The following is an 18,248-nucleotide window of genomic DNA, read 5'->3' as shown; positions in this document are numbered from 1 at the left end:
TGTGGTTCCATCACTTCATGGGAAATAGATGGGGAGACAGTAGAAACAGTGTCAGACTTAGTTTTTTTGGGCTCCAAAATCACTGCAGATGGTGACTGCAGCCATAAAAGATGCTTACTCCTTGGAAGGAAAGTTATGACCAACCTTGATAGCATATTAAAAAACAGAGACATTACTTTGCCAACAAAGGTTCGTCTGGTCAAGGCTATGGTTTTTCCAGTGGTCATGTATGGATGTGAGAGTTGGACTGTGAAGAAAACTGAGCACCGAAAAATTGATGCTTTTGAACTATGGTGTTGGAGAAGACTCTTGAGAGTCCCTTAGACTGCAAGGAGATCCAACCAGTCCATCCTAAAGGAGATCAGTCCTGGGTGTTCATTGGAAAGACTGATGCTGAAGCTGAAACTCCAGTACTTTGGCCACCTCATGTGAAGTGTTGACTCATTGGAAAAGACCCTGATGCTGGGAGGGATTGGGGGCGGGATGGAGAAGGGCATGACAGAGGATGAGATGGCTGGATGGCATCACCGACTCGATGGGCATGAGTTGGAGTGAACTCTGGGAGTTGGTGATGGACAGGGAGGCCTGGCGTGCTGCGATTCATGGGGTCGCAAAGAGTCGGACATGACTGAGTGACTGAACTGAATTGAACTTAGGAAGACACCTCAGCAATTGCCGTGGAGGCAACTTCAGTGTCTGAGGAGCACACTGATGGGCAGTGACATCGGGGCAGGGTTGAACTTCTGTGACAGCACTGGTCTTGAGTACACTAATACCTGTAGTATATTAAACACACTTGTATGTCAGTAGTGACTGGTAAGACGATGGTCTCCACTTAGTTTTTGTACCTACAACCCGACAGGAAGTATATTAGAACCATATCTGGAACAGAAGCAGGAGAGATGTGGGTTTCTGTGGTATTAATGACTCTGGCCAGTCTGTGCCTGTGGTAATAACTGCTAATGTTCTGAACATAGCTCTGCTCAGGAGTCTATGTCTCACCTTGATAGAAAATGGCTACCTTCCAGAAATTACTTCCACAGGAGAAAATTCTACTAGAAAATATTTTGCCTTGAAATTACTTAAAATGTGATCCAGCTTAATGCAAATCCTATAAACTATACCAAAAAAATGTGTCATAATAAATCACTCAATTCTAAGTAAAGTTCAAAAGTACATATATTTAAAATGTGGGGACAGTGGGAGGGGGGATCAGGATGGGGAATACGTGTAACTCTATGGCTGATTCATATCAATGTATGACAAAACCCACTGAAATGTTGTGAAGTAATTAACCTCCAACTAATAAAAAAATAAAAAAATAAAATGTGGGGACAATTTCAATATAAAAGAAAAGAGTATAAGAAATAAAAGTGCAAAACGTTTCAAATCTTTAACATCCGTAATTTAGAGATAGCAAGGTCTTTATTTGCATCATTTTATTTGCAGCTAAAGTTCCAGTAACAGTGTTGTGAAAACATTTAAAAACCCGGCAAATGAATCATAAAACCTAACATGGGCTCTTAAAACTCATATAATACAAAACATGATTTATGTTTCCTCAGAATAAAATTACACATCTTAATAAGATGCAACATATTTAATATATTTGTCTTCCTGCGTAAAAACGCTTGTCCCAAACAAAGCACCTGAAAAACAAGGGCGTCTGAGGGAGCAGGGCCGAGGGCAGGCCTGCACTGCTCCTGGCACCAGCCCAGGTGCGTCAGTTAAATTTATATGTAGGCGTGTTGAGGAAAACAAGTTCCCACAGCAGTGTGGACCACTGTCAACACCCAACAAGGTCCCCGAGTTGAGATAAAGAGCCCCAGGTGCCCGAAGCCCTGCCACAGAAAATCAGCCCCTCCCTTCCCCTGCAGGGCACATGCCAGGCCCTGCAGCCCAGGCCACCGCCTGCGGCAGGACGACACGGCTGCTCTCAGGCTGCAGACGCAAGGAGAGGCCCAAGAGGTCACCCACAGATGGCTCAGGTAATCTTTACACCAAGTCTTCCTCCCACAAAGAAAGGCAGTGCAGAACAGGCATTCAGATCTAAACATGGAGGGTGGGAAACAGCCTGGAAAGATGTAAGAGCACCTACTCTAGAAGAACAGCCTACGAAATTCAACGGGCCTTCAGTGGTTCTATCACTAACCCTGGTAGTAGTGCCCTAACCTGTGGGCTCACGGAGCGCACGCAGCTCTGACACTAAAGATGAGAGGGGCCCACCCACCACCTTCCCAAAGGATATGACTCGTAGTCCAGTGTCTGAGTAAGCACTCCAGTGAGAGCAAACTCTGCATCGTGAACATCTGCAAGGAACAAAAATAAAACCTGTCAAACAGACGCACCTGCCCGCACCCATGCACGCAAACACACAGCAGAGAAATGAACATACCTATTCCTCTGACAAAATATTCTTGACACAAGTGAAGGTCATTTTCACAGGATATTAAAATTATTTCTGACAAACTCTAAGTAAAAGAAAATCAGCTTCATAGATAATATACATGCTGTTCTCTCGAAACATCCCACCCTCGCCTTCTCCCACAGAGTCCAAAAGTCTGTTCTGTACATCTGTGTCTCTTTTTCTGTTTTGCATATAGGGTTATCATTACCATCTTTCTAAATTCCATATATATGTGTTAGTATGCTGTAATGATCTTTATCTTTCTGACTTACTTCACTCTGTATAAGGGGCTCCAGTTTCATCCATCTCATTAGAACTGATTCAAATGAATTCTTTTTAATGGCTGAGTAATATTCCATGGTGTATATGTACCACAGCTTCCTTATCCATTCGTCTGCTGATGGGCATCTAGGTTGCTTCACGGGCCCAGGTGGGATGCATGAGACAGGTGCTTGGGCCAGGTGCACTGGGAGGACCCAGGGGAATCGGTTGGGGGGGGAGGTGGGAGGGGGGATCGGGATGGGGAATACATGTAACTCCATGGCTGATTCATGTCAATGTATGACAAAACACACTGCAATGTTGCGAAGTAATTAGCCTCCAACTAATAAAAATAATTGAAAAAATTAAAAAAAAATCAGCTTCTTGGTTACTGAGCCTCATACATGACATTGATACATTCAACAGTGTTTCACTTCTATGCACCTTATTCTGCTTATATTCCATGAGTTTCCTGATAGACAGCTGTTTAGACAACACTTCACCTCCTGCACATTCCACAATCCCTTTCATGGTTGACAGACTTGGGCAGATCCCAGGAGTGATGAAAAAGTATTTCGCCTAAAAGTGAAAATACGTGTACTGGTTTCAAACTGAATCTTCAGTGTGCGTAATTTCTCATTCTACCCAATAATTTTGATAAAATGACTAATTTCATGGAGCTACACGGTACTAGACACCCTTAGTTCCCAACCTGAAGTAGGCCTGGCAGAACCCAGACATGGAATTTCAGAAATAAGCACTCTCATATGCTAGGTGTGAAGTATAATTATTAAAAAGTGACTAGAACTTTAATTCCTGTAAGACATGAAGTATTCTGTGATAAGAGCAAGAATAAGAACAAGAACATTTTTCACAATTTCTACAGCTCAAATGGAGTACAAAATGATTTTCATGGTTAAAATTTTCTAACACCCTTACTCTTAAATGTAACAAAAGTACCATTTTGTTTTAAACTCTTCAAAAGTTTAGAAAAACACAGACTATTTTAGGTAATGTACTCTTAACTCAGTACTGAAAATCTCTTTGGATTCCTAAGTTGGCTCCTTAAGAGCAAAACAAACAAACAAACAAAAAACCTGCCTCTATTAATCTACTAAGCCCCTGTTTGATACAAAAAAATTTTTTTTCCAAACTGTTCTAACTTAGAAACATTTAAACACTGTAGTTTAGAATTATTAGACACATATTCAGTTAATATTTTCTCAAGATTGGTCTCCATTTTCCAGCTGAATATACATTTTATGAGAATAGTATTAACATAAGTTGGTAAAAGCAAAAATAAAAATGTAAATCTCTTACACACTATTCATAGCATACTCTTTGAACCCGGGTTACTTGTAGTGCATCTCTCTCCATATCGATTCGCTTAGACACAGAACACATCCTAGAGGAGGCCTGACTGCACAGGGGGAGTGGGGAGAGCCCAGCTCTCTGGGTGCAAGCTGCCCACTCCGTCATGGTTGCCCAGCTGCAGCAGCTGATCTGAGCTCCAGTCCAGGCGTACCTTGAAAAGCGGAGAAACGTGGGCCCTCCTCAAGGACTCCTCCAAACTGAAGGAGAAAAGCACTTCGGCCTCCGCATCTCGGAGAAGGTAGTTCTGCTCGTCTGAAAAGGAAGACAGCACAGCCTCAGAAAGTGCCTGGCACTGGGGTGCACCACGTGTGACTGGCTCCGGGTGCCCCAGTGAGCCAGGTGCTGGCATCCACCTGTGAAACCTGCGAATGAGTAAGTCTCCCCGATTATGTTTCATTTACCTTCCTCCCGAAAACAGCCAGCCAGGCCAAAGACACTCTTCCTCCTGGATCAGTGTTTCTTAACTTTTAGGAACAAATGTTCTGACAGCCGTCCATGGACCCTCCTGTCATTCCTGGGCGGCTCCCCACCTCCCCCTCAGTTGTAACTTCACACTGTTGGGGGGCCAGAGCACCCCAACCCGGACCCAGGTGAAGAGTGCCCATGTGGAGGGACAGGCTGGGAACCAGGTTCGTGGCCAGCTTGTGCTCACAAGGACCAGTGACTTCAGAGCCACTGGACTCCAGCTGAGAGTCAATTAGCCATATTTTACAGATGTACCAAAAACAAGTTCCTTTTATACATGAACATGTACAGCAATTTGTAAAGGATGGTTTTACCAGATTTTGAGGATCTAAGAATTTTTAAATAATACCCAATTTTTCAAAAAGTAAAGATCACAAAATGTTTTCATCCTCTTATGAATACATCTCATTCAGAAAAGCATTCCATCATCATAACCAAACTAACAGTCCAGGGTCAGGCTGAGTCAGACGACAGGCTGTAGGGCTGACAGGCCACATGCTGGGTATGTCACTTGCCCTTCTCTTTTTTAACAACGCCTTAAAAACGAGAAAACCATTCTCAGCTCAGAGAGCATAGTTGCTGACTCCATCAGGTCACTCAGGAGACACTGAGATTTAACAACTGCTAGAAATGCAAGTCCATCAGCCACCAGCAGAAAAAGAAGGCACTACACTAGGTGAAAGAAGAGAAGAATGTCTAAAAAATGAAGTTAAAAAATGAACAAAGAAGTACTGTCATGCATGAAGTTACATACTTGAATGAAGTGATGTATCTGAAATGCTAGTTTCTATAGCATGATGAAGGTTGCTGTGCCTGCTGAAGAGCTGTGAGGGAGGACAGGAAGCGGTCCCTGTTTAAGGTGAGAGATGACACTGAAAGCAACACAGTAGCTACAACAACCTTGGGTTTCTAAGAGGAGCAGCAGAATTATATTAACTTGGTCGGAGTTGTGGCAAGAGTCAAACTTTCCACAGCAGTGCAAAGGGCATGTGTATTCCAGAAAGAAATAACCTATACAACTGGTGTCTCAAACTATATAGATATAAATACAAAACGTCAAAATACCCCTCCCCCATGATAGAAGCGTCCAGTCTTAAAGCTGTCAGAGCCCAGGCAGGGGCGGTGTGCTGCAGGGGTGGGAAGGCAGGGGTGGCCGATGGGGGCTGACTATATGGGACTCGTCCAGGAAGCTAATGTATTTAGGACATTGGGAGCAGGCTTCTCACTGCTGGAGTACAGACACGGGAAGGGAGAGACGAGCCTGAGCCCTGTGGTGTGGGACTGGAACTGGACAGATAGACACGAGGAGCACCGTGTGAGTCGGCTTGGCATAGCCAGACCCCATGGGCCGGAGTGCCATCAGCTCCCTGGGTCTGCCCTGAGACTGGAACTGGGGGCGGGGTGGGGGGTCCCTGGGACACGCTGGTGCCAGCACTAGGGCAGAAAAGCCTAAGACGAGTCTAGGATGTTCTTGTTTTGCCAAAAGCTACCAGGTGGTCACGACTGATGGGAAGGGCAGAGAGGACACTGAAGCCAGCACGACCAGAGGTCACTGGTTACAGCGGGGTGACGTGGGAACAGTGACAACCCCACGGATGAGACAGAAAGGAGACATGTGAGGAAACAGGGGATAAAGGAGAGTCGGCCGAGGAGCAGCGGCAACTACAGACTTCAAAGTGCTTCCCACAGATGACTCAAGAGCAGGCGGAGAGGAGAAGGGACCACTGTGGACACCACCCAAGGACCACCTGTGCAGCCTCTGGCAGGAGGCATTCGGGGTGGGGCAGGGGCACACAGCAGCGGAGTGAAGGTCCCACCACGGATGCCCCTGCCTGTCCTGGAGGTGGGTGCCCCAAACTGTCCCCGAGGCCACCTGCCCCGTGTTCCCAGGACACTCCTGCGCTCCCTGGCCCTGCTGCGTCCACTGTCCCACACCTGGAACCCCGTTGGACAGCCAGCATATCAGGGAAACAAGGCAGGGCTACAGAGCTCTTCCCCAGTACTTCCCCAATTACCACAACCTTCCTATTTCACAGTAAAATGCACAGATATCAAATTACTCACTGGGACATGAAAAAATTTGTTATTTATCCATTTAAATTCACAGAGTTAAAAAATGAACTTGATGTGTGCTGGGATGAAAATGGGGACAAATTTGAAGGCAAAAACCCTCCTAACTGGGCATCCAGTGCACAGGGTGCGGCTCGGCCACTTACCGATGAACTTGCGGCACTTGAAGCACTCCTCCAGCCACTCTGGGGTGACGATGTGCTTCACCACGGAAACGGCCATCAGGAGCTTGACGGTCCGCTTCACCTTGCTGGCGATGAGGTGGGTGCACTTCTGTGCAGACTCGGCGACCTCCCCACCCAGGATGTGGAGCTTCTGAGGGCCGGGAACGCAGAGCAGAGGTGAGACCATCTGGTCTGCAGAGCCGCCCGCCCACCCTCAACCCGGGACATGTCCAGACCGTGAATGGGACTCTCGGCAGCACAAAATGGTGAAAGCGGTGAAGCCAGACCTACGCCACCGTGCGAGCAAAGTGGAAACTGGAAGTGACAATGTACATTTCCCTAATCCGTGCCACACAAGTCAAGATTAAAGCAGGACCTCCACTGGACACCAGGAGGACACCCCTGCGAAGAAGTAGAAAGCTCTGAGAACAAGGCAGCTCGCTACATAAGGAGTGAACCTCCCAGGCTGTCTACGCCGAAGTGAGTATTGATAAGGCACGTTAAGACACAGTCTCTAAGAAATGATGACATAAAAATCGACTTAAGACAGACGTGTAAAAGATGATCTCTTCATACCCAATTTTAAAAGTAAAAAATAATTTTGTGGTAGCATTTGTAATTATTTCTTTTCCTTTAAAAAAAATAAAGGGAAATGTTTGAATCCCTGTGATACAGGTCAACTATATTTTAACCATTCCCTCCCCAGACACAAGCCCACAATCCCTCCTGGTGTTACTTCCAGAAGTGCATTTATGTAAATAAATACAAAAACACCTGTGACCCCTGGGCCCGCCCCACCAGAGAGAACAAGTCTTGAGAAGATGGTGGGTTCATTTAGGAAACCTGAAGGGGCACAGCTACTCTCGTAAGCTAATGCCCTTATGAAAATGGTATTTGCGCGGCTTTGCTAATGTGTGATTACAAGACTGCTCTTGGTCTCCTCACCTGAGTCGTCCTAACAAGAAAGAAAGCATCTGAGGAGGAAGTAACAGCAATAATGAGGCGGGAAAGCAATGATGTAATGATCACGCAGTTTATAAATAAACACGACGAACAATGTTACAACATGATATTCCTAATTACATGTTAACCTAATAAAACTGCTAGCCTAAAGCAAATATAAACAGAAAGGAACATTCCTAAAAATCCTTATACGAAATAGAAGGAAATTTCACCTTTATGTACTCTTGAACTTGAACAGACTCAAATCCAGTGAAAAGCACAAAAGGGGTCAGTTCCAGTGGTAACTTCTTGGAGGGAGGTGGAGTATCTTCGATTCTATCAAACACACATAGAAAAGAACGGCTATTACTTCCCTAATATGTTCTTTACCAAACAAGACATTTTCATTTTAACAGTGTTAAGAAGCTCTGAGAGCTTTACCTGTGTGTGGTTTTCTGTTCTTAAAGGGAAAGTGCAGTGATTCACCTGCTCTTTCTTTCCCATCATTTACACAAAGTCACCCCAAAGGACTCTCACCTGGCACCCCTAGGGGAAGGGCTGATCAGGCACCACCCCCCAGCCTGCACTGTCCCTGGGGGTCTGTGAGGGTGGAAGGGAGGGCTTCCAGGGCCCTCTGTGGTCCCCAGTCCCCCACCGTATCCCACAGGACCCATCTCACCCCAGAAGCTCTGATGCGGAGCAAAGCTGGTCGACTCAAGCACACACTCTATATTAAACTTCTTTGCTTAAATTTGTTCAAGCCCTACTTTTAGCTTATATTTGAGACAGTCTATGAAATAAAAAAAAATCTGTAGTGTTTTAATGATGTATATAATCACACAATTAGGCTTTTGCTAAAGAATCCAGCAATCCCCAGATTGGGTGGCTGTGGGGACTGGAAGGAGGGGACTGAGGAGCAGGGAAGAGACAAAGACCCTCACTCAATGCAGCTCAGAGGGTCTCTCGGTTCTAGTTAAACCACCAGCTTACCTCCACCAGGTGAGACCAGAACAAGTCTGACAACACCCCCACCCCAGCCCCACAGAGGGGGCTCCATCCCCCATCCTGACCTGGGTCAGGGGTCGGACGTGGGCTCCCGGGCACACACTGAGGATGCCTAGAGCCGGGTTCCAGTCCCCCCACCCCCATCCCACCACAGCAGCTCGTTTCATACAATGGGGGTTCTGGCAAGATAGAGAAAAGATAAAACAGAAGATTGGACTTTTTTTTTTTAATAAGAAAGGAAAAGACACTGGCTAATCCCCGTTTATCTCCAGTGATGAAACGAGAGATGTCATGATACAGCTGCAATGCAAGCGGCACATCCTTCCAAGTCCTGGTGGTTTCGTAGCTCAGTCGTGCCCACCTCTTTGTGACCCCATGGACTGTAGCCCGCCCGACTCCTCTGTCCATGGGGATTCTCCAGGCAAGAATACTGGAGTGAGTAGCCATGCCTTCTTCCAGGGGATCTTCCCAACCCAGGGACTGAACCCATGTCTCATGTCTCCTGAATTAGCAGGCGGGTTCCTTACCACTAGTGTCACCTGGAAAGCCCTTCCAAGTGAAAATCTTAGGGATTTCCCCAACTGCCACCATTTCCTAGAACAGAACGTAAAAGATCATCAACCATTAAAAAAAAAAAAAAAAAAAAAAAAAGGTGATTCTTCCTACCTGGCTCTTTTGGAAGAAGGCTGGATATTAGTTACTTCATTCTGCTTCGCTTTGGGAGGTAGTCTTGCACCCTGTAATTAACAGATGATTTACCTTAGTCAACCTCCCCAGTAACACAGCAGCTTCTGAGCGCTTTCTACCCATCTCACCACACACAAGAAACACTCCCCAAGGCACAACTGGCAGAGACCACGGGCACATGCAACTGTCCAGGGAGGCCCTGGCGCTGGCCACCCTCTCTATTCATGAGACCCAACAGTTCTTAAGATGTCTTCACCCCTCTCCTAGCACTTGTGATAGATTTAATCTTCAACCTTGAACTTTTCAAAACACTTTTTACTTCAAATACTTTGTGTCTCAAGGGAATCTGGAAAACACAATGATTGCAACTACACCCCTCCAGAAAGACGGAGGTTCCCCTATGAGGGTGCAGGACGGCTGGGTAACAGGACACTGGCGGGGAAGGCAGGCCTCTGACGGCCACTCTGTGTCCCAGGCACAGCGCCCATGCTCCTAAAACCAGCTGGAGGCCCTGACGTGCAGAGATGTGGAGGCCGTTGGGGAGCCAGTGCCCCTAGAGGCCCCCCACAGCCAGTCTCGCACTGTGGCTGCTGCCCCCTCACCCCTTCCTTGCCTCTAACCCAGTCTTTCTTACACAAGCACACACATTTATGTTCTACTATGGGGAGCAACCACCTCTCCATCTGAGATGAGGGTGGAGATGACCCTCCCCCCCAAGTGAAAGGCAGCCCTACCAGAGCTGCCTACCAACCAACCCCTGGCACTCCAGTGCAGAACAGCCCATCCTGAAGGCAGCCCATCAGAGACCCCAGCCAGTGGCCTGGAAGTCCACCACCACAGTGAAGTGCTGCGGTCAGGGCTGACACTCTGGCGCCCCAGTTCCCACCTCCTGAACACCACGGAAACACACGGTCTCCCTGTATTCTGCTCTGCAGTTCTGTAAGCACTCACGTAGCTCTCTGAAGAAGTCATGGGGCTAACATGTGTCATGTGACTGAGTAACTCCCAATATCACCAACAGAGAGGATAAAGACACAGGGTGCACTGAACAGCTTATGACAGGCGAGAAGATTCAGCCCTCATTGGTCATGACGGCCAATTACTAAAAGAATTAGTTACAGATACAAACATATCCCTACTTCTTTGTAACACAGTAAGTAAGGTGACTAACCTGACATACCATCAACAACTCTACTGACACTTTCAACGGAACTCTCCAAGCTTCTGAAGAGAGAAACAGGTTACTTTTCAGAAACACTATGTACATAAAGGAGCCCTTATCAATATAAAAGCCCTTTCAGGACACACACACACACACTATTATAAAACAGGTTAACAATAAGGACCTGCCATATAGCACAGGGAACTCTACTCCATACTCTGTAATAGCTACGTGGGAGAAGAATCTTTAAAAAAAAAGTAGACATATGTACAAGTATGACTGATTCAGTTTGCTGCACACCTGAAACTGGCACAACATTATAAACCAACCATATCCCAATAAAGAAATTAAAATGGAAGTGTATCAATAATAGCAGAAATGAGAAGCCTCTCCAGGTGTGGGTCATCCTGGACACGCAGTGGCTCGGGTGATGGCCTCCAACAAGGGGACCGTAAGGACTATTCCTGAGTTTACAGGGAAGCCTGGCGGGGGCTGAGTGTCCGTACAAGACAAAGCTGAGCAAACCAGCAGCCTGTGGCCCAGTGCAGGCACCGCCCACCCGCATGTGCTGAACCCCAGACAGTTCCGGGAGCCCCGTGGTCTGGCGTCCTAGAAACTGACTGTGAGGAGCACAGCACGTGGGGGCGGCGGCCCGGCTGGGCCCTCAAGGACACGTGTCCACCGAGGAAGGGCCTGGCGTCTGCACCACGGCTTCAGAGTGGACGTCATAGCCAGGTCTGTCCCAGGGAAGCAGGCTGGCTGTGGCTCAAAACCAGAAAGGGATTTCTTGCGACTGAGACCTTTAGGACCAGAACTGGACGGGCTCCTTCATGGGAGCACATGTTAAAGCAGCGTTCGAGCGACCACTTCCTGGAGTGACGCTCAGGTGGGTAAATGGGGTTAAGCACCATCTGGTGTACAGTCAGGGCAGTGGGCCTTCCTCGGGATCTGTGCAGCAGAAAGTGGGGGGCTGGGGGTGCCGTTTCTCACAGAGCAAGTTAAATGAGAGCTGGCTTGAAAGACAAGATCAAAAGGCTTTCTAGTGTTCCTTCCACTTCTGAGAGTCCATTAAAAAAAGCAAACAAAAATACAAGCCAACAAAACTTCTGGGCTCAGTGCAGTGGGAGACAGCGTGGAGAGGAAACAGGAGAGGAGATAAAAACCGACGTGACCCTGAAGCCAAGAGCAGTGTCTGGAGCCCCAGCCCACGGCCACAGGGAGTTGGCCTGCTTACCCAGAAGGTTCACCACCAGGTGTGGGGTCAGGGCGAAGGGGTCCTGCAGGCCAAAGGCGGTGTAGCAGCCATACTGTGTCTGCTGCAGGGCCTCGAAGTTCCCTCAGAGGCCCTGTGCGGGCAGAGATGGAACCCTGGCTGACTGAGGGACCCAGAGTGGTGCCAAGCAGGCTGAGGGCGGACGTGGCGGTGGCTGCGTTTACTCTCTGCAGATGAGGATGGTGTTGCTGCGGCACAGGTAGCCCGTGTACTTGGCACCTGCCAGGTTACACCATTCGCTTCAGGTCGCCCCTGTCGCTGTCAACGAACCCAGTCACGGAGATAATCTGGGGGGGGGAAGGTCCAGTAAGGTCAAGATGCAATGATGGTTTAACCCAGTTAGTGTGGCTCTTTCTTCTCCCTGTTGGTTGCGCTACAGACACACGTGTTTCCATTCCTCCTCTGGCACTGAGGGGCACTTGGCGACATCACCTCTGAGAATGCTGTCACTGCTGACAATGCTGCACATGAGACAGCAAGGGGGGACGGAAAGCAAACATACCAAATGGAGAATGCTTTCCTGTGTTAGCATGGCACTGTTCCGATCATGTTAATGGAGTTACTTTACTAAGCCTACGAATATTGGTCAGTTCTTGTTTCTGATCCCGGTTTTGGGCTCATCTGACAGGGAGAACCGACAGGAGATGATGTCCGCCCAGCTGTGGCCACTTCTGGTGTCAGACGCTTAATTGTAAAGTGAAAGTGAAGTCGCTCAGTCATGTCTGACTCTTTGCGACCCTATGAACTGTAGCCCTCCAGGCTCCTCTGTCCATGGGATCTTCCAGAAAAGGATACTGCAGTGGGTTGCCATTTCCTTCTCCAGTGGATCTTCCCAACCCAGGGATTGAACCCGGGTCTCCTGCATTGCAGGCAGGAGCCACCAGGGCGAAGGCATTTATTAAACAGTGTCAAAGACTTGGGGGAACCTGTTAAATGTCAGGAAGCTGTGACTGTGCCAGGGGGACAGAGAAGGAAACAAGATGCTTATTCTGTTCAGGGAGGCAGGGAGAGCCTTACATGCTGGGAGCACGGCTTGTCCCCCAGCGGGAAGGCCAGTGGAAAGTGCAGGGCCCGATGGGGCGGCACCAGCTTCTTCTTCTTCAGGACCGTGTTCAGCCAGTGTGCCGTGATGCACCTCTTCCTCTCCTTTATCGCCTGCAAACACAACAATACGGGCCGGTCGTTGGGGGCTTTACTGCAGGTGACATACAGAACTGTGTAACTACAAGGTCATTTTTACTGGAAGTCCAATAAATATAGGAATTTCAGGAGCTTAGCACTCAATTTACTAAGTTAATAAACTACAACAGTGTCACAGGTTAACCTGAACACAACCTGAAACACAGGAACAAGAGCCGACCACGGGGAGGAGAGCTGACAGCCCAGGAAATGACTTTAATCATGGAAAGAGAAGACACTCCCGATCATCAGAATTCAAATTGCCCCGTGAGAACACAGCGAGTTATGAAAACGTAACTGCCCCTGAAGTTAACCTCGGGATGACCCCTACGTGCTCTTCACCAGGCATTTCTCAGAGGCCATGTACCACATACACACTAACGGCAGTCAGTCCATGAACAAGAACCCATCAGAGAAGAACAGAAGTGAGCCCTGAGGGGATGAGCGCAGGCCGCCCCAAGGGGGAGCTGCCTGTCAGCAGCTCCGAGCGACCCTGCTCCCGCCACTCCATGCTCGGGTGGCCCTGCCGGGGTGGACGGTGTCCACCTCCCCCTCATTGGGAACCTGCCTTTCCTCCCCAGTCCTCACAGACAGAGAAGCCAGGGGCCAGAGGTGTCCACACGCCAAAGGTGGATGGAAACCAGTGAGAAGCGGTTTCCTGTCTTCAGAGGTGGGAGAAAGACCTTTCCAAGCATGACCGTCCCAGCATCTCTCAGAGCCCCCCAGTCCCGGAAGAGCTGAGCCCTCACCTGTGTGAACAGCCCGCTGACCTGACTCTCGCAGAGCAGGTGGGTGCAGCGGCTCGAGAACGTGGGGTCCACGGCTCCTCCATGTGTCTGGATGATCTGCACACACATGAGACCCACGGTCAGTCAACTCCCACGCCCGGGGAAGAGGGACTTGTGATCTCCAGTCGGACAGCAGTTCACGAGACCCGCCACATTATGTACACAGTGTATTTCCCAAAGTGTGAATGAACTATCAGTTATATCTATGGGCTTTCCCACCCAGCACTACACAGCAAAAATGAACTCTAAGCCCCGTTTCATCTGAACTTCTGGAGGAAGAGAGGGATGCTCTCTTTCTAAGACAGGGCGCTGTGGACGTTTTAGATAAACCAGCTGATCTGAGCTGTGGGGCGTCCCACGTCTCAGGGGGCTGGATGAACCCCGACCCCCACCCCAGGTGCCATGAGCACTTCCCCTGCTGGGACAGCGAGAAAGGTGTCAGACATCGCCAACTGATCCCTGGGGCCAGAAGCACTGCCTTTAAGAAACTTTATTCTAAAAGGAAAAAAAGAAAGCAAAGCAAGATGAAGTTAAATTCAGTTTCTGAATTTCTGAATTTTTTGATACCGTCCTGTATCCCAACTGCAGTGGTTACACGGCCGTGTGGCACTGAGGGGAACACCGTTACCAAAAGGGTGAGAACTTCTTGGGTTGGCAAAAAAGTTCCTTTTAACTAAAAGACATACTTTTTATCTGCCCCAAGAACTTTACTGAACAACGTATTCACTGTTCTGTTCCACTACCGTCTGCCATTTTCCAGGCAACTTCATAATTCCATTTTCCCAAGACTTTTTATCTTTCTGAGCAAAGAACTGTTCCAGGTGCCTTTTACAGTCTTCCAGACAATTAAAAAAATTTTTTTTTCCAGTAAGAGAATCTTGTAAAGACCAAGGCGCCATGTTTGGTGAATAAGGTGGATGAATCAGAACTTTCCAGACAAGCTCTAACAGTTTTTGCCTGGTCATCAAACATCAACGAAAAATGGAAGAATGTGAGTTTTCTGTTGGTTAATTCCGGGTGCTTTTCATCAAGGGCTGCTTTCAGATGGTCTAATCAGGAGGAGTACTTGTTGGAATTAATCATTTGGTCTTCCAGAAGGAGCTCACAACAGAGGACTCCCTTCCATTCCCTCCATATACACAACACCACCTTCTTTGGTGTGGTTGGTGGTAGTTCATTTCACTTGCCCCCAAATCTCTTCTGTTCATTATTGTACAGTATTGCTTCATCACTGGTCACAATTTGTTGTAAAAACAAAACGTTTTTTGTTATGTTTCAGTAGAGAACTGCATGTGGAAAAATAGTCAGGAAGGCTTTTTTCGCTTCACTTGTGTGGAACCCAAACATCAAAGTAATGAAGTAATTGTACCAAGCTGGTACAATTCATTCTCAGTGCTGGATTTGGATGTTCTGAGTATGTTGGCTATCTCACATGTGGTATAATGTTGACTGTTCTCAGCTAACATCTCGATTTGGTCGCTATCAACTTCAAAGGGTCTACCCAGCTGAGGGGCATCATCCAGCAAGACACCTCCAGCAGGAAACTTTGCAATCCACTTCTGGCACGTTTGATCAGTCACAGCACCTTCTCCATACACTGGACAAAGCTCTCTCTCTCTCTCTCTTTTTTTTCAATTGTGCTTTTACCCTTCTTTAAATAATTAAGCATAATATGCCCGAAATTATTCCTTTGTTTCTTTCATCTTCAATATTAAAGTGGCTACACAGAAATTCACCAATTTTGATAACTGTTTAAGAGAATGCATACTGATAAGACAGCTGTCACAGAACAATCTAACAAAATTGTTTTGCATGAAGTTAAAGTCAATTAAGTGCTATCAGAGCCATCTTACAGTAAAAACAAATGAGCTTCCTGGCCAACCCAGAGGTTATAGGCGTAGGTACACGTGTATGTGTGTGCGCAGGTACATGTATCTCAGTGACCTCACCCTTTTCCAGGTGGCCAGCAGCTGCTTGTCAGACATCTGCTCTGGATAATCCACGATTGCAAACACACATCCCAGGAAGAAGCCTTCTTCTGGGACTAGAACAGAATTATACAAGGAAAATGAATTAGAACCCCCATTCTGTGAATGTGTGCACAAAACATGAAAAAGTTCAGAGTTTGATGTGAATTTATGAAGTTAGTCATGCTTTCCCATGATGTCTCCACCAGTAGTCTGAGGACCTCTGCAAAAGGTCCTACAAATACAGCTGCTACAAATGGAGCTACTCAATCACCAATATTACGTGATTCAAAACTGGGAACCACCAGAGTTTATGTCTGGGTGCCGAGTGTTCCGAGTGGTCCTTGAGACAGCCCACCATTCCAAGGACACTGGTGTTCACTTCAGGGTAGGGACAGAGGCCCAAACCACCGGAGAAACCTAACAATTCCTAACTATAGCTCCTACTTTCTAAGTATTACCTTGACATGAATCCTTAGCCTGCCCTCAAACGCTCTCAGAGAAGGTACAAGGGTTTCAGGAGAGGGAAAGACAGAGATGCATATTACTAACTCTCCACTGCAGGGTCATGTCCAAACAGCAGGGGCTGAGCCTGCGCCTGGGCGGCAGGGTCTTCAGGGCCTGGGCCGTCTGGCCGGGTGGCTGTACCGTCGGCGTCGACTGCATCTGCTGCTGCAAGTGGGCAAGCTGCAGCTGCAGCGGCGGCTGGGGCTGCTGGGGGAACTGGTGCAGGTGGGCCTGTGGTGGCTGGAATGGGTACAGCGGGGGTGGAGAGTAGGGCTGCTGCAGCAGGTGCCACTGCTGGAACTGCAGGAGCTGCTGGGGCTGCAGGTGCAGGATGGGGTGCGGGGCTGGGGCTGGCTCCAGGGCCATCTTCACCTGGCTGAGCAGCACCATGCTCAAGGGGCCCTGGCTGGCCTTGGTTCACCTGCTGCTCCAGCATCTTCATCGGCACTGAGAGGGACTGCAGGATCTGGAAGCAGAGATCAGGCAAGGTCGTGTCAATAGCTGCTGCCCTCAACTCACAGGCCCCTCAGAGAGCAGAGCAGCACACCCTACATGCCGTGGGCTAACTCTCAACAGCAGGAAGTTTCAGACACACCCACAGCCCCCCCATGTGCATACACACTGCCAGCTCACTGAAGTGAACATACTCATATACTTGGGACCTCTTCACCAAAACGTGAAACGGAGTAAGTAAATAAAATGGAAGAGGCTACTGAATGGACATGGGCAGATATACACCCTGGAGTGGCTGACTTGCTCCAGAGCAGAAGGACTGGAGCGGGAGATGTATGCTGTTCTGTCCCGCTGACCCCCACAGTCCTGCTGTAAGCCCAACGCCCCGCCATGCCCCGCCTCACCCGGGTCATATAGCCTGCCCAAGAATCCCTCCCACAGCTGCCGTTTCCCAACAAAGGGTCCAGAGGACGCCAAGACCCTACCTGCATGAAGGCACAGGGCTCTGCAACGGTGGACGGCAGCCGCCAGCCATCCCCGTCTGCGGCCGCCCTGCTCCGCCACACACACAAGGGACAGGAGAGACCCAGCCCCAGGGCGCTGCATGCGGGTAGCCTTCCCCAGGTCAGAGGCCCGTGCACAGCTGTCCATTCCCCGTCCTCAGGGTGAGGCGGGGCCCTGCACACACACTGGACAGAAGACCACAGGCTGGAGCTCACTCGGGCCACGGTCAAGAGTATGCGAACCAAGAACTTCCAGATGTTCAAGATGAAGGCAGAGGAAGCAGACATCAAATTGCCAACATCCACTGGATCATAGAAAAAGCAAAAGAATTCCAGAAAAAACATCTACTTCTACTTTACTGACTACGCCAAAGATTCTGACTGCGTGGATCACAACAAACTGTGGAAAATTCTTAAAGGGATGGGAATACCAGACCACTGTACCTGCCTCCTGAGAAATCTGTATGCAGGTCAAGAAGCAACAGTTAGAACTGGACATGGAACAATGGACTGGTTCAAAACCGGGAAAGGAGTATGTCAAGGCCGTAAATTGTCACACTGCTTATTTAACTTATATGCAGAGTACATTATGTGAAATGCTGGGCAGGATGACCCAAAAGGTGGAACCAACATTGCTGGGAAAATATCAATAACCTGAGATATGCAGATGGACACCACTCCTATGGCAGAAAGCAAAGAACTAAAGAGCCTCTTAATGAAAGTGAAAGAGGGGAGTGAAAAAGTTGGCTTTAAACTCAACATTCAAAAACTGAGATCATGGCAACCGATCCCATCACTTCATGGCAAATAGATGGGGAAACAACAGAAGCAGTGAGAGACTATTTTCTTGGGCTCCAAAATCACTGCAGATGGTGACTGCAGCCATGAAATTAAAAGATGCTTACTCCTTGGAAGAAAAGCTATAACTAACCTAGGCAGTGTATTAAAAAGCAGAGACATTCCTTTACGGACAAAGGTCCGTAAAGTCAAAGCTATGATTTTTCCAGTAGTCATGTATGGATGTGCGAGTTGGACTATAAA

The 18,248-nt window shown here is 48.2% G+C and overlaps 1 protein-coding gene across 1 annotated transcript in view; it reads right to left on the bottom strand.

Moving 5' to 3' along the window:
• Nucleotides 1-1,854: 1,854 nt before the first annotated feature.
• The window catches only part of LOC136154762 (PAX-interacting protein 1-like), an 85,757-nt gene continuing 69,363 nt past the window's right edge, over nt 1,855-18,248 (bottom strand). Inside the window, 18 exon segments of the mRNA XM_065916918.1 lie at nt 1,855-1,941; nt 2,227-2,309; nt 2,396-2,471; nt 3,113-3,247; nt 4,194-4,294; nt 6,724-6,892; nt 7,917-8,019; nt 9,355-9,425; nt 10,556-10,599; nt 11,772-12,042; nt 12,044-12,097; nt 12,828-12,965; nt 13,739-13,834; nt 15,727-15,821; nt 16,297-16,356; nt 16,359-16,656; nt 16,658-16,717; nt 17,190-17,256. Coding sequence (XP_065772990.1) covers nt 1,855-1,941; nt 2,227-2,309; nt 2,396-2,471; nt 3,113-3,247; nt 4,194-4,294; nt 6,724-6,892; nt 7,917-8,019; nt 9,355-9,425; nt 10,556-10,599; nt 11,772-12,042; nt 12,044-12,097; nt 12,828-12,965; nt 13,739-13,834; nt 15,727-15,821; nt 16,297-16,356; nt 16,359-16,656; nt 16,658-16,717; nt 17,190-17,256 — 2,008 coding nt within the window.

This window comes from Muntiacus reevesi, chromosome X (genome assembly GCF_963930625.1).
Source record: "Muntiacus reevesi chromosome X, mMunRee1.1, whole genome shotgun sequence".
In the NCBI taxonomy this organism is placed as follows: Eukaryota; Metazoa; Chordata; class Mammalia; order Artiodactyla; family Cervidae; genus Muntiacus; species Muntiacus reevesi.
This window is presented reverse-complemented; position numbering and strand designations above follow the sequence as displayed.